The sequence below is a fragment of the Ornithorhynchus anatinus genome, chromosome 1, assembly GCF_004115215.2.
Source record: "Ornithorhynchus anatinus isolate Pmale09 chromosome 1, mOrnAna1.pri.v4, whole genome shotgun sequence".
NCBI lineage: Eukaryota > Metazoa > Chordata > Mammalia > Monotremata > Ornithorhynchidae > Ornithorhynchus > Ornithorhynchus anatinus.
Genome location: NC_041728.1, coordinates 73869402 through 73885017, shown reverse-complemented (window position 1 = coordinate 73885017; position 15616 = coordinate 73869402). Strand labels below are relative to the sequence as shown.

Genomic DNA, 15616 nt, shown 5'->3' with positions numbered 1-15616 from the left:
AGTCCACAGACATTTTATGCACGTGAGCAGAGAGATCCACGAGGGAAATGCTGTCCTACTCAGAGTATTTTGAAAGAGACCACCATAAAGCATTATGTACCACTGTGGCGAAATGACAGAAAGAATCAATGTGTTTCAGACCACAAAGTGGAAAAGACAAACGTGCTTGATGAACCAAAGGAAACACAAATTAAAGCAAAGAATAGGGAACCATTAGGTGATCCGCCTCGGGATACAGATGACTCCTTGACTGATGTGGCAGTGAAGAATATAGATAGCAGTGGGACAAATTTAACAGAAAAGGTGATGCAGCGTGAGTCCAAAGGATCCAGTCTACCATCTAAAGAAGAAATGGAGGTACCTCTTTCTGCTAAGGAGATGGAGTTAGTCCATAAGAAATGCTCTCCCAAAACCATCCCAGCAAGAAATAAAACAGTTGCCTGGACCTCAAGGCCACATATAGAAACTTTGGAGACCCTCTGCACTGGCTTACTGTCGGTTCAGGTAATGAGCAAAACTATGGCTCTCAAGAGTTTTTGGCACAGCATCTCTAAACGAGTCATTTCGTTACCATTTGTGTCCACACATCCATTCTGACCTTTTATTTCTAAGTGTGTGTGTGTATGTGTGTTTGAAGGAATTTTCATAACATACTACAAGATGCCAGAAATTTGAGAGTTAGTTATTTTAATAAATTAATTGGGGGCAATTTCTGTCAGGGCTGATTATTCCCAGCTGTTGGGTGCCCTGCTTTTTATTGTCCAGATGGTGCCTGTTCTCCTTCATTTGGAATGCTTCCACTGTGAATTTATGTTCCCATTAGGGTTTTACACAAATTGTGGTTAAAGGCACTGCCGTTGTTTTCAAGAGCATTTATATTGGATTTACGCAGCCTGACCATTCTTACTTGTCAAGGTACACCACACAATATCTCATTGTTGGGAATCAAAGATGAACTAAATTAATGGCTTGTTTGCAATGTTTCAAAATTGCTTCTCTGAATTTTGTCAGAAAGTTTTGAGGTTGTAGTGGCTATTTTATAAGTTCTCCATTTACTAACTTTCCCTGAGTGGTGAGGGAGGTAAGAAAGTAAAGAGTGAAGCTTTGTGATAAGTAGAGGTTGTTTGTTGAGTCTATAATTTTTTCCATTCCACTCTGAACTTTTTAGCTATTTTAGGGGTTTTGCCGAGTCCTTCTGGTAAACTTTGCCTCAGAGATGATTTTAATGTATTTTAAGCTTCTCTTTGTAAAACTTGTGTGTGTTTATGGGCTGAATTTGAAAAGAAATCTATCATCAAGGGTATTGCATTTCCATTGGGAGATATGGCATTTGGGGAGTATTAGAGAAGTCCCTCAGCAGTTCTGTTCATGAAATGCTTTACCCTGGAGCAGTGTTCTCTTCAATATGCCCTCAAGGCTGTTGGCCATTTGAAAGATTTTACTAAAAATATATGAGAAGGGATTACCATTTGCTTGTGTGGATTGAATGTTCAAAGCATTTTTCCCCTGATGTTCAGAGCATTCTCTGTAGTAAACTAAAGGGATAAGAGGAAAAAAACCAAACTACACATCATCATCAGGTTGGGAAGGGGGAGCAGGTTACACTCTGGGTTTTTGTTCTTCTGGTAGTTTATCAAAAGGAGTGTTTGGGGGAAACAAAAACTTTCCCCAAGCACTAGAAGGTGATGCAAAATATTAGAGTCAAGATTGGGCAGTCTTTTCTTTTTTTTTTACTTTGAGCTTGTTGACTAAGTCTTGTTATGCATCTATTCACCTCTAATAGACCTAATTTAGAAGGCATTTTGGTAAAGCAGTGGAATCATAATACCCTTGCCTACCTTTCTGGCCTTGCTCCAACCTCCCTACTTATCTTTGAGCTAAATCATACCTTCCATTCCATACTTCAAATTCCTTACATTTTTTTCAATAGTTCAAAGAACTCTAGGAGTCTATATTTACTTTACAATTTTACTTCATTTCATGAAATTGAAGTGTAATTGGTCAGTAAGCTGGGTTCAGTGAATTTGGAGCATGGAAGCATAAATTAAATTTTATTTCTTGATAAGTATGGAAATGACTGAATCATTTACCCCCTATCTCTCTCTGCATTTTTCAGGGTCATCTTCATATTATTTTCAATCATTTGTTACTTGAATTGGTCTTTAATTTAATTTCTGATGCTATAAAAGTTTATGTACCTATCTATGATGTAGCCCTATTTTACACTGCCTAGGATGCATGGAATATATAGATTTCTGAACTTTTCATCCTCTAAGTTTAAGCAATTGGTATTCTTTGTATTATTTTCTAGACCATAAGCTCCTTGTTGGTAGAGAATGCATCTGCCAACTCTGTTATATTGTATTCTCCCAAGAGCTTAGTACAGTACTCTTTACACAGTAAACTCTCAATAAATGCAGTTGATTGATTCTCACTGCATACATTACCTTTATTTTGTAGCTATTTGTTGAAAGCATTTGTAGATATTGTAAAAATGGTAATAATACTTTTTGAGTTCAACATATTGTATGATCACTTGGATAAGTTCAGAAGACGCGCAGACACATTCCTTGACTACTAGGCGCTTGGAGCCAATCAGTCATAATTGTTGAGAGTTTACTGTGTGCAGAACATTATACTAAGCCCTTGTGGGAGAACACGGTAGAGTTTAGAAGATGCAATCCTTGCCCCAGTGCCCAACAGTATAATGTTGGAGACAGACAGAATAATTTACAAATGGAATAGAAAGGAAAAGTGGACATGGAGATGAGTGAGTTCTTAAGTAGAGTATTTTTAAGTTTATACATTGATAAGTGATACAGGTGCATGACAGCTTAATTGTTGGAGTGCCAAAGTAATATAAGGGATATATAACCTGGAATGAAGAAAAAATAATCACGGAAGGCTTCCTGGGGGACATGTGGTTTCAGAAGGGCTGTGATGATGGAGCTAATTATGTGAACAGGAAAACTTTAAAGGACAGAAAGTTTCAGTTAGGAGGAAAGACTCTGAACGGGGGCAGAAACAGCTCCCCCTCTAGACTGTAAGCTCATTATAGGTAGGAAATGTGTCTCCTGTATTGTGTTATTTGTACTCCCCCAAGAGCTTAATACAGTGCTCTACACACAGTAAGTGCTCAATAAATATGACTGATTGAGGAAAGATAAGAACAAAGCATAGACTCGGTGACACTGTAATGGGGGTGAGAGGCATAAAGAACATTAAAAGACTGTGGGAAAAGGAGGAAGAATTAGGACTGTATAGGGATACAGTGTCCAGGCATCCGGTTCTTTCCAGTTCTGAAAACAAGCCAGTTTTCATGTCATCCATATACTGTCCAGGATGTATTTGGTGTAATTTCAGTGCCCAGACTTATTTGATCAACTCCTGCTTGCTGAGTTGCATGGCTTTGAAGAGGTAGCCATAATTAGAGGGACCTGGAAGGGTTACGTGAGAAGCAGCATCGCCTAGTGAATAGAGCATTGGCCTGGGAGTCAGAAGGACCTAGGTTCTAATGTCTTCAGTATGATCTTGGGCAAGTCACTTAACTTCTCTGTGCCTCAGTTACCTTATCTGCAAAATAACAATAATAATAATAATGGTGGTATTTGTTAAGTGCTTACTATGTGCAAAGCACTGTTCTAAGCCCTGGGAGGATAAAGGGTGATCAGATTGTCCCACGTGGGGCTCACAGTTTTAATCCCCATTTTACAGATGAGGTAACTGAGGCCCAGAGAAGTTGAGTGACTTGCCCACAGTTACACAGCTGACAAGTGGCAGAGCCGGGAGTCGAACCCATGACCTCTGACTACGAAGCCCAGGCTCTTTCCACTGAGCCACGCTGCTTCCCCAAAATGGGGATTATGACTGAGCCCAATGAAGTACATGTGCTGTGTCCAACCTAATTAGCTGGTATCTACCCTAGTGCTTAGAACAATGAGCCCTTGTTAAGTAAGCACTTAACAAATACAGTAAAAAACCACCCAAAAATGTGATCACTCTGGAGTGATTGTTGGGGGGATAGGGTACCCAGAAAAATGCTCTAGGTTCAGGCTGATTCAGGTGGAATTAGGTTAGACTAGCATAAACATAGCAATGAATATGACATGTATTATCATAATAATTTTGGTATTTGTTAAGTGCTTACTATGTGCCAGTCACTTTACTAAACATTGAAGTAAGTACAAGCAAATCAAAGTTGAACATAGTCCCTGTTCACATGGAGCCCACAATCTCAATCCCCATTTTACAGATGAGGTAATTGAAGCCCAGAGAAATGAATCGACTTGCCCAAGGTCATACAGCAGACAAGAGGTGGAGCAGGGATTAGAACCCATGACCTCCTGACTCCCAGGCCTGTGCTCTATCCACTTTACTGTGCTGCATCATGTTACACTGCTGCCATAGCTTCTGTGACTTCATATGTATCTCGATGTCTGGTTTTTCTGGAGTGCTGTCACTGGGCATCCTAGATAGGGAGTTGAATTAATGTGGTTCACATACACCCTGAACTTCAATGACCACACTAACATTTTCACCTAGTATTGTATCTCAGAGATAGCTTTCAGCATACTGTTGTTCTGTGAGGCTTTTCCACCCAATTATTTGCATTTGAGCTGCTTGAGGTAAAATGGCTCACATATGTTGGGTTCTAACTGTAGATGTTCCAGAAAGAAGAAATTGACTCCTTGCAAGCTAAGCAACAAGAGGTAAACTGGTTAGGCCAAGGCCTGATTCAGAGTGCGGCTAAAAGTACCAGCACCGAGCGTCTGGAACATGAACTTGAAGATGTTAACACACGGTGGAAGACTCTTAATAAGAAGGTTATTTTCTTTTTGGCTTTTGTTATCCACACAGTTTCCTTAGCAGTATAGATTTTTAATGAGGGACTTCCAAAGGCTTCCCTTTGGGTTCAACTCCCTTTCCCAAGTCCTTGGTTTCTGCCTCACCTATCCCTGAAAAAATTATCAGCTTCACACCCCTCTACCTAGTAAGAGATGGGCAGCTTCAACTCCATTTCAGAGCTTTGTTGTGAGTTCAGTAAGTTTGTAGTTAGATGATACTCTCAGGGGAAAACTGACACTTCCAAGCTCTTCATGAGTCAGGAAGAGATAACCCAATGAAAAGCAAACATTTCCAGAAGATTTACTATCAGTGGAATTTTCTGGGAACAGATTGCATCATTCTTTATACTTAGGGAACTTATGTTATCTGGCTTCCCCACCTAAATCTACACTTTATGTTTCCTTGTACTACCATACTCTTTCAGCTTCCCTTTAAGCAAATAAGCAGGTAAAATTTAATGATTCGGACAACTGTCCACTGGTTGCCTCCAAAAAGAACTTGAATTGACTGGTCTGTCCTTTATGACAAATGGGAAAAGGCTAAGGACAATGAGAAAAACATGAGTGGGTAGACTTGGATTTACAAAATAGTGCTTGGTATTAAGGGTGGCTGTCACAAACCTATTATTATTAAACACTTTGACAGAAGAATTCAACAATTCAAACTTATGTAACATATGCTGATTTAGGATGCTACACATCCATGAAGAGTTTCCATAGAATGCTTAATAATCCCTCCCTCCTGCTGACAGTTTTGAAGCAATGGTAGGTTGAAAAGCACCTGAATTTCTAAAAATCTCTAAATTGCAAATGATTTCCAGTATTTGGGTGCAATTTGAAATAGAAAAATTTAGAGGCTTGTGTAGAGAGAGGGAGCCTATTCCACCAAATGTGTAAACTGAAGTTTGGTGGCTCATAGTTTCTGCTAAGTCATTTGTTAAAACTGTGCTGCCCTTCAGGTGGCCCAAAGAGCAGCTCAACTGCAAGAGGCACTGCTCCACTGTGGGAGATTCCAGGATGCCATGGAGTCTCTGCTTAGCTGGCTTGTTGACACTGAAGATCTCGTGGCCAATCAGAAGCCTCCATCTGCTGAGTTCAAAGTGGTAAAGGCCCAGATACAAGAACAAAAGGTAAGAGCACATTGTTTAAATTCAGGTTTTCTTTTTCTCTCTGTGCTTCCAGATGGGGAATAAAATTCAGTCTGATGAAAAACAGGAGTTCATAGGTTTGGCGTAGCCTTGGTGGGTATGCTCCCTACTACTTTCACTTTGAATTCCACTAATAATAAATATGGTACTAGTTAAACACTAACAATGTACCAAGCACTGGTCTAAGCACTGGAGTAGATAGATACAAGTTAATCAAATTGGACACAGTTCCTGTCCCACAAGGGGCTCACACTCTTAATCCCCATTTTATAAATGAGGTAACCGAGGCCCAGAGAAGTTAAGTGACTTGCCCAAATTCTCATTGCCGACATGTGGCGGAGCTGGGATTAGAATCCAGGTCCTTCTGACTCCTATACCCATGCTGTACCCACTAAGCCATGCTGCTTCTCAAAGGTGTTGGATTTGTGAGTTTGATTTTTGCATATCTAATACACAGAAAATCTAGATAAGAATACACATTTTGCCTGTATCAGAAAGATTCCTGGTTTTCCTCTTATCTGGCTGCTCATTCTCTGCTCTTTCAAAGGCTCCTCCTCTGCTTCTCACTCCCTTATTGTGGGACTCCCTCAAAACTCAGTTTTGAGTCCCCTTCTATTCACCATTTACACTCACTTCCTTGGAGAACTCATTTGCTCCCTTGGTTTCAACTATCATCTCTATTTGATGACTCCAAAATCTACATCCCCAACCCTGATTTTTCTCCTTTCTTCCTGCCTTCAGGACATCTCTACTTGGATGCCTCACTAACATCTCAAATTTAACATGTCCAAAACAGAATTCCTCATCTTCCCACCCAAAATCTGTCCTCCCCTGACTTTCCCATCACCACCACCCACCCTGTCTCACAAGGCCATAACCTTGGCATTATCCTCGAATTATCCCATGTCTTGCTTCTGGCCTGGAACTCGCTCTCCCTTCATATCCAATGGGCTATCACTCTCTGCACCTTCAAAGCCTTATTAAAATCACATATCCTCCAAGAGGACTTCCACCACTAAGCCCTCATTTCCTTTGCTCCCTTTCAGGTCACTGTTATACTTTGATTTACACCCTTTATTCCCCCTCTTTAACTTCACAGCACTTATGTACATATTTGTAATTTATTTATTTATAGTCATGTCCATCTCCCCCTCTACACTGTAACCTCCTTGTGGGCATGGACCAAGTCTACCAATTCAGTTATATTGTACTGTCCCTAGCTCTTAGTACTGTGATCTGCATACAGTAAGTGCTCAGTAAATGACATTGATTGGTGGATGGATTCCATATCTGTTATGATAGTCCCTCAACTAGGTAATACCTTCACATACTTTGTAGATTTAGTAGATTCAGTGAGATACTGTTGGCCTGGCTTACAAAGGGAAAATAACCTAATGTTAGGTTTCTTCTCTGCCCTGGAAAGTTTTCAAATTCACTCTCAGAATAAATTTTACATTCAAGAGGGTAAGAAGTCAGAATACCAAAGGAGAACATAAGGTTTGCCTTCCAGAACTCTATTTTGATTCTGGCTTTCCATCACTGAGTGTCACTGACATTGGAATTCTTGAAGAAGTAAATACAGAAAATGGGTCTTTAGGCATTGCATAAGTGACACTTCACAAAATGTCCTCTTGTTCATGAGTAACTAAAGATATGATAGCTTTTGAAAAAGGCCCACCACTTCTACTCCAATGTAATTATTGCATTCAGACCCTTTTACCCTATTTTTGTGGATAAAGGTCAATAGTGATGGAAGAATGTAGGGAAGTAAGTTGTATCAACATTATCTTAAGCCAACCATTACTTTCTGATTTCTTAACCATGGTTCAGTATAATAATAGTGTTATCCTTGAAACACAAACTCCTCTTATCTTTGTTCCCATGTTCTTCCATCTAAGTAATGGATTTTTTTTCTTCCCAGAGTATAAGTGAAACAGTTTCCTTCTAGCTATGAAGCTGGGTGTTGATACAGTTGTTTCCTGGCTATTTAGGTTTTTGATTGCTTTGTTTCCAGCTTCTCCAGAGGTTATTGGATGACCGCAAACCCACTATTGAGGTAATCAAGCGGGAAGGAGAGAAAATTGCCGAGACAGCAGAACCAGCTGATAAAGTGAAGATCTTGAAACAGCTGAGCCTCTTGGATAGTAGATGGGATGCTTTGCTTAATAAGGCAGAAACAAGGTATTTGAAACTCTTTCAACCCTTATGAGGCAATAATAGTAATAATGTAGCTCTTTTTATAAGCTTCCATAAGACCCAGTGGTGGGGACCTGAACTGTCAGTGTTTTGTGGCATGGTTTGGAACTGAAATTGCCACATAGAATAACCCCTTAGTCTCATCACTGGGGTGTTGGGGAGGGTCAGTGGCTGGTCCTACATTCTGCCCTTTGGTGTTGCTGAAAAGAAAAGTTGATTCACATCACAATTTCATACTAATTCATTAACTATTTTCCTTCAGTTACATTGGCTGTTTTAGTGTATGATTTGTGTTTTTCCATCTTCTGTGTTCTATGGTTTTCTACACTGCTTTGGCATAGGATGTAGACTAAAATTTGGGGGATCGAATACTGATTTATAGAAAATTGAGGAACTGTATTACTAAAACTTCCTGCCCTTTGTAACTTGCAAGTGTAGTTTCAGACACATAAAACTCTTCCTCATATTCCATGATAATGCTACTCACCTTGTGTTTGGTCCATGGGTGGGTAGAACTGTAGCAACTGAGGCATGATAAGTATTGTGACCTAGTGGAAAGAGCATGGGACTGAGAGAGGACTAGGTTCTAATCCTTTTTATGTTATTGTTTCTGCTATGTGACCTTGGGGAAGTCACTTAACTTCTCTCTGCCCCGGTTACCTCGTCTGTAAAATGGGGATTAAAGCCTATCCCCTCCTCCATAGACTTTGAGCCCCATGAGGGGCAGGGACTGTATCTAACTCAATTATCTTGTACCTACCTCAATCCTAAATACAATGCTTGGCACATAGTGCTTAACAAGTACCATCATTATTATTAATTATTATTTCGCAAGACCAACAATCTCTTCTGCACTGGGTTCATTTCAAGATTGTACTTACTGGGTGAAATTTGTTATTTCCAGAGTCTGTTTTAGGTTCCATCTCATAGTATCAAGATCTTACTGAAGGCTTTGTTCAAAAAGAATCACCTTAGTCCTGTATCCTACAGGCTGGTATCTTGGACCTCTTGTCTTCCAGAAGCCCACTGGTCTTCTACAGTCTTTGAGATTATGTTTCATTTGTCCTGAAAATCTCTTCTGCTCTCCATATTTACAGTCCCTATTTCAGCTCACCAAATAACAGCTGCTTCAAGATTCAGAAGCTGAGTTTGATTTTTGCATTGCTTTGATGCTGGTAGGCTGGTTATATTCCAGGATTTAGCTGTCTGTAATTTGTTTGGCCATTTGTTGGCACAGAGACAGGGTTTATGGATAAAACTCTTTGATAAATTGGATGTGACAAGTGGTAAATCCAGGTATTGCCATCATAAACCTTCTTTACTCCAATGATAATGGAAAAGGCCCAAAGAAAGTACTTTCAGAGCTGACACAACTGGTCATATTATCCAGATAAATTTCTCAAACATTTTCTCAGTAGGCAAGGCTTGATTCTGTCTTGATCTGTCAGTTGCTTCTGTAAGGTCTGTGAGTGTCAGATAGAAGTATTGACATTGTTTTCTGCACTCCCATTTCTAATTTTTGTCAAATATCATGCCACTTTATCATGTTATGGTCTAGTCAAGAAGAGTTTCAGAAAGCATAGCTATATCTAGATATAGATATATATAGTTCATTCAATCATTCAATAGTATTTATTGAGCACTTACTATGTGCAGAGCACTGTACAAAGCACTTGGAATGTACAGTTTGCCAACAGATAGAGACAATCCTTGCCCAATAAGGGGTTCACAGTCTAAATGGGGGAGACAGACAGCAAAGCAGAACAGAACAAAATAAAACAAGACAACATCATCAAGATAAATAGAATCATGGAGATATACACCTCATTAACAAAATGAATAAGGTAATAATATATACATATAAGCACAGTGCTGAGGGGAGGGGAAGGGGGAAGAGCAGAGTGCGGGGTGGGGGGAAGGTGAGGAGAGGAGGAGCAGAGGGAAAGGGGGGGGCTCAGTCTGGGAAGGCCTCCTGGAGGAGGTGAGCTCTCAGTAGGGCTTTGAAGAAGGGAAGAGAGTTAGTGTGGCAGATATGAGGAGGGACGGCATCCAGGAAAATGGTAGGATGTGGGCCAGGGACCGACAGCAGGACAGGAACAAATGGGGGACTGTGAGGAGGTGAGCGGCAGAGGAGCAGAGTATATGGGGTGGACAATACAAAGAGAGAAAGCAGGTGAGATAGAGGGCAAGGTTTTGGAGAGCTTTGAAGCCAAGAGTGAGGAGTTTTATTTTCGTGTGAAGGTTGATAGGCAACCACTGGAGGTTTTTGAGGAGGGGAGTGACATGCACAGAGTGTTTCTGTAGGAAGATGATCAGGGCAGCAGAATGAAGAATAGACTGGAGTGGGGAGAAAAAGGAGGAAGGGAGATTCGAGAGGAGACCTACACAGTAACCCAGTCGGGATATTATCAGAACTTGTACCAGCATGATAGCAGTTTGGATGGAGAGGAAAGGGCAGATCTTGGTGATATTGTGAAGGTGAGACCGGCAGATGTTGGTGATAGATTGGATGTGTGGGGTGAATGAGAGAGCAGATTAAAGGATGATACCAAGGTTGTGGGCCTGTGAGACGGGAAGGATGGTAGTGCTGTCCACAGTGCCCCAAAGTGTGGGTAATGAGAAATAGATGTCAGCCCATATATCTTCAATGCCCTAAACACACATATACCTTGTTGCAGTCTGTAAGACCTATTTACATGCTGATAGGGATACCAGAGCTGTGGATCACCCAATCTGTAGAATGAATGGTTAATGGAGAGAGGACCAATTGAGAACAATTAATTGATAAGGTCTATTTTGCTCATTGCCAACTTTGAGTTAAACAAATATTATATGTCCTAAATAGAAAGACAGTATTAATGCTTTCTGGGGTCAAGAAGCCCTCTCTCCTTATTACATTCAGCAAAATGGAGTGGGAAAAGGTTAAATGACTTGCTTAAGTATTCATAAAAAAAACCCAGATGTCGAGGAAGAAGTCAGATTAAGGTTTCTGCACCCCTTCCATCCAGTGATTTAGATTCAAGGCCAAACTGACACCTAATAGTGCCAGAGGTTATTATTGCTAACTGAGGACTGTTTCAACTGAAACATGATGTGGATAGTGTATTTGCAATTGCAAACAGATTTAATTAGGTTTTTACTATCTGCTCACACAGTATTTCTTGTCAATTTGTCATAATTGTTCCAGTGTCTTTGGGTCTCACAGAAGACTAGCTTTTCATCCTATGTAATACCCTAAGGATTTTGAGAGAAATTACACAGGATGAGCAATTGGCCTGGGCTGAAATATTCAGAGATGATGAGAAAGTGAATCAGCATGATGTATTTCTTTAGACTCTAGAGAATAGAAACCAGTAAAATCACTAGCTTATGAGAGTGTAAGCTACTATTCTCCATGTCCAAAGTCATATTTTTAAACCACAAACTACACTGACAAATACTGAGTGAATACTGTTTTCCTTTCTGTGATCTTAAAGCAGAGAAATTGGTAAAAACAATTATCACATAGTAAACTATGGAAATGTATATTCTTCCATTACTGATCCTTGGGAAAAACAGTGGAATTTTATTAGATTTTTCAATCCATTAGCATTAGTTGCCTTAACTAAATGAAGAATATAATGAAAATATAATATTAACTAAATGCTTGTGGTGAAGCAGAAGCAGCATAGCCTAGTGGCAAGAGTACAGGCTTGGAAGTCAGAGGATGTGGGTTCTAAACCCTGCTCTGCTGCTTGTCTGCTTTGTGATCTTGGGCAAGACTCTTAACTTCTCTGTGCTTCAGTTCTCTCATCTGTAAAATGGGGATTAAGACTGTGAGCCCCATCTGGGACAGGGACTGTGTTCAACCTGATTACTTTGTATCAGTCAACCACAGTGCTTAGAAGAGTGCTTGGCAAATAGTAAGTACTTAAGTACAATAATAACAATAATGATAATTTCAGCTGGTTATTGACTACTTCCTCTTTTTGGAGGGGTGGAGTGGATTTAAAGTTGTACTTTAAACATGATAGATAGGTTACTATTTTTTCTGCTAGCAAATTTCTCCCCAAATATTTAGATGGTAGTGGAGAAGCCTGACTGAAGGTTTTTATGGAACATTTCACACATACTTCATCACCCAATGACTTTTATCTTGGCATGTTTGTAGGAATCGCCAATTGGAAGCTATCTCCGTGGTAGCACAGCAATTTCATGAAACCCTGGAACCACTGGTAGAGTGGCTCACCATTACAGAAAAGAAGTTGGCAAACTCTGAACCAATAGGAACCCAAACGCCCAAGCTGCAAGAGCAGATTGCTCAGCACAAAGTAAGGAACAAACCACATCTTAGAGCTTTAGTGATTCTGCTTTCTCTTTGATTTCATGAACGAGGTAATGGTTGAAAATTATTCTAGTGTGGGTATCCATTTTGTGATACTGTTTTATGCACAACCACCAGCATTGTGGTTTTTTGTTTTAATTTTCCTCATTTCTGCTTTTCTTTGGTTCCATTTATGGTTTTCATTTTCATTTGTTCATTATTTTGTTTTCTTCATTTTATTTCATTTTAAAAAAATTCATTTAGGCCCTAGAAGATGACATCATCAATCGCAATAAAAATTTACATCAGGCTGTTAGTATTGGCCAATCTCTAAAAGTTCTGAGCTCCAGGGAGGATAAAGAAATGGTACAGGAAAAACTAGATGCTACCCAAGCACGGTACATTGAGCTTCAAGACAAAAGTACCAGCCGGTCTGAGCTCCTCCAGCATGCCCACTCTAATGCTCAGATATTTGGTGAAGATGAAGTTGAACTGATAAACTGGCTCAATGAAGTGCATGACAAACTGAGTAAGCTGTCAGTCCAGGATTACACCACTGAAGGGCTTAAACATCAACAAACTGAGCTTCTGGTATTTTTATTTCATTTTTATTTTATTTGTTTATTTTTAAGTATTTCCCTCGATGCTGTTTCTTCATTCTCATTCTGTGTTAACGTATTTCAAATTCAGTCCTGTGCTCATGCATCTATTCACCAGGGTATCTATTTGGCATTCATCACAGAGTCTAAACAGTGAATTAAATAAAAGGTGCAAAAATAATGACTAATATACTTGATTATGGTGGGGGACGCTAAGAGATTTTGTGGGGGCATCGACACTGAGGAGAGTAAGCATTTTGGCATTTATAGGATGCCAACAATATTAGCGGGGCTTAATCTGCCAAAATACTTTTTCTACAATGAGTGCAATTGGTTTTACAACTTCTTTGAAAATTAAAACTCATTTTAGTTCTTTCTCCAGTAAAATTGTAATTCCTTGCTTAGATCCTGAAGGAGGACATTATGCTCAGGAAACAAAATGTTGATCAAGCAATACTGAATGGTTTAGAGCTCCTTAAACAAACAACAGGTGAGAACTTTCAAAGAACTACTGTTAAATTTTGCTGTCTTTTTGCTGGCTTTAGCAAGCAAGTGAGGAAAAAAAGAAAAGCTAAGTTCCATAATATTACTGCCCCTAAAATGAACCTCTAGTGACTGTTTTGAAAAACATGCAAGAAGAGAGTCTTTGATGTCAGATTGCCTTCACAGTCTGAGATTCGTGGCATAAGGGCTAGTCATTGTAGTTTGGGATTGAATGATACTATGTTTTACTATTTTTAAAGGAGAGAGTCCTTTTTCCAATTAAAGTTTAAGACACTGCATTTTGTGAGATTAATTTCATGCCAGTAGCATGCACCATGTCTACTCTGAAGATATTTAGAAAGTAATTAACAAAGTAATTTAGAATTTCCCCTGCTTTCTCTACTTATACTCTTTAAGACACACACACCCAAACACCATTTGGAAAAATAAGCTCCCTATACCATCGGCAGTTATGTTAAAGTAAAACACACTTTTGCAGGAATAGCACCTTTGTCATTTAAAAGTGAGGTCTTTGTACCTATATGTTGAGTGACATATGCACTATGATTGACGATTGTTTGGTGCAGAAATGTTTACTATTGTTCATACTGTTGTTCTCAGACCTCAGTAAGCTCTGTTTTCTGCTTTTACCGAGGCTTTTCTGACTAATATCAAAGCTTACCCATCTGGGGAATTTAGAGTAGGTTTATATTCTGAAAGAGATGTAAGCCTTTCAGAAAAAACACACTTCTGCACAATACAACTCACAGAGTCTCTTAGGCTTCTTTTTTGCTTTTTTACCATTGCTCTTCATATGCAAATAAATGCCCTTTGACATTTTAGGTGATGAAGTTGTAATAATTCAAGACAAACTTGAAGACATTAAAGTGAGATACAAAGACATTACTAAATTGAGTTCTGATGTAGCCAAGACTTTAGACCAAGCACTGCAACTTGCAGGGCAACTGCAGTCGACCCATGAAAGCCTTTGCACGTGGCTTGACAAAATGGAGGTGGAATTACTTTCATATGAAGCCCAGCTTCCCAAGGGAGAAGAATTAAGCCGAGCCCAAGAAAGACAAAAAGTATGTTCTGGTTCCCAGTCATAATTTCTCCATCTATTCTGTTTTGTAGAGAGTTTTTTATTTATAAATGAAATAATGATTATCTAATTTTACTAATATGCTGAATGATAGCAAAATAAACATAAATTGGCACCAGATCAGCTGTCTAAATTTAGAGGCCCTGAGATTAGAAAGCATCACAATCTCCCTGCGGAGTCATATGGTGTTCTTATAAGATGGGGATTGGGGTTTATTAATAGCATAACTGAAGGAAAGTTACATGTTGTTCCACTTCACTGTGATGTGTAATATCTTCAGAAACTCACAATGGTTAAAACAGTTTATGATCCTTTCCTCTGAAAAGTCTTTGAAAATAGCCCAGATTTGAGGCAAAGTGTCAGTTGTCTGCTAACAAAATTTTTGTTTGCTAAATAAATGAATAACATAACTGGTCACTACAAATATTTGTATGAAATCGAGCAGAAATGCCATAATTAAATACTTCTCAGAGGTATTGGTTCACTTTTCAGGGCCTGAAACATGTTTAATTATAGGGAGGTTCTTTCCTGCCTTAACATGCATTTCCCTGACCATATAATGATTTGATTGGAATTTTCAGTCAGTAACACTCCCCTTAAGAAGACACTAAAATTTGGCCTGTTTTCTTCTTCACTTCACTTTTCAGTGATCTGGTTACTTAAAAAATGGCTCCCTGAATGCAAAGAATTACATGCTCCTTTTCTTCTTTGTGTTTCCCAGATTGAAAAATGATAGCCATATTGAATTTCAAAGAATGAAAGGTTTCCATGTTGACTGAAGGAATACATTTAAGTTCTCTTTAGCAACTTTCCTTCAGAAATCACTTGCTTTTCTGTCAAACAGTTTTTAATAACCAAGCTAATGTAACTGAGTTACAATGAAGTGTGCCACTGGATCTCTTTGTGTGACTGCTCAACTCTTCAGCCTCTTTAAGTAGAGT

General features: G+C 39.3%; 2 protein-coding genes across 2 annotated transcripts in view; both read left to right on the top strand.

Annotated features, from left to right (window-relative positions):
- The window catches only part of LOC100073893 (dystonin), a 416997-nt gene extending 402315 nt beyond the window's left edge, over positions 1-14682 (top strand). Inside the window, exons 62-68 of the mRNA XM_029062300.2 lie at positions 4662-4823; positions 5804-5974; positions 8007-8173; positions 12339-12498; positions 12756-13082; positions 13496-13580; positions 14417-14682. Coding sequence (XP_028918133.1) covers positions 4662-4823; positions 5804-5974; positions 8007-8173; positions 12339-12498; positions 12756-13082; positions 13496-13580; positions 14417-14682 — 1338 coding nt within the window. The remainder of the gene's footprint in view (positions 1-4661; positions 4824-5803; positions 5975-8006; positions 8174-12338; positions 12499-12755; positions 13083-13495; positions 13581-14416) is intronic.
- A 191-nt stretch (positions 14683-14873) lies between these two features.
- Positions 14874-15616, top strand: part of LOC114811097 (dystonin-like) — a 32753-nt gene continuing 32010 nt past the window's right edge. Inside the window, 1 exon segment of the mRNA XM_029062290.1 lies at positions 14874-14885. Coding sequence (XP_028918123.1) covers positions 14874-14885 — 12 coding nt within the window.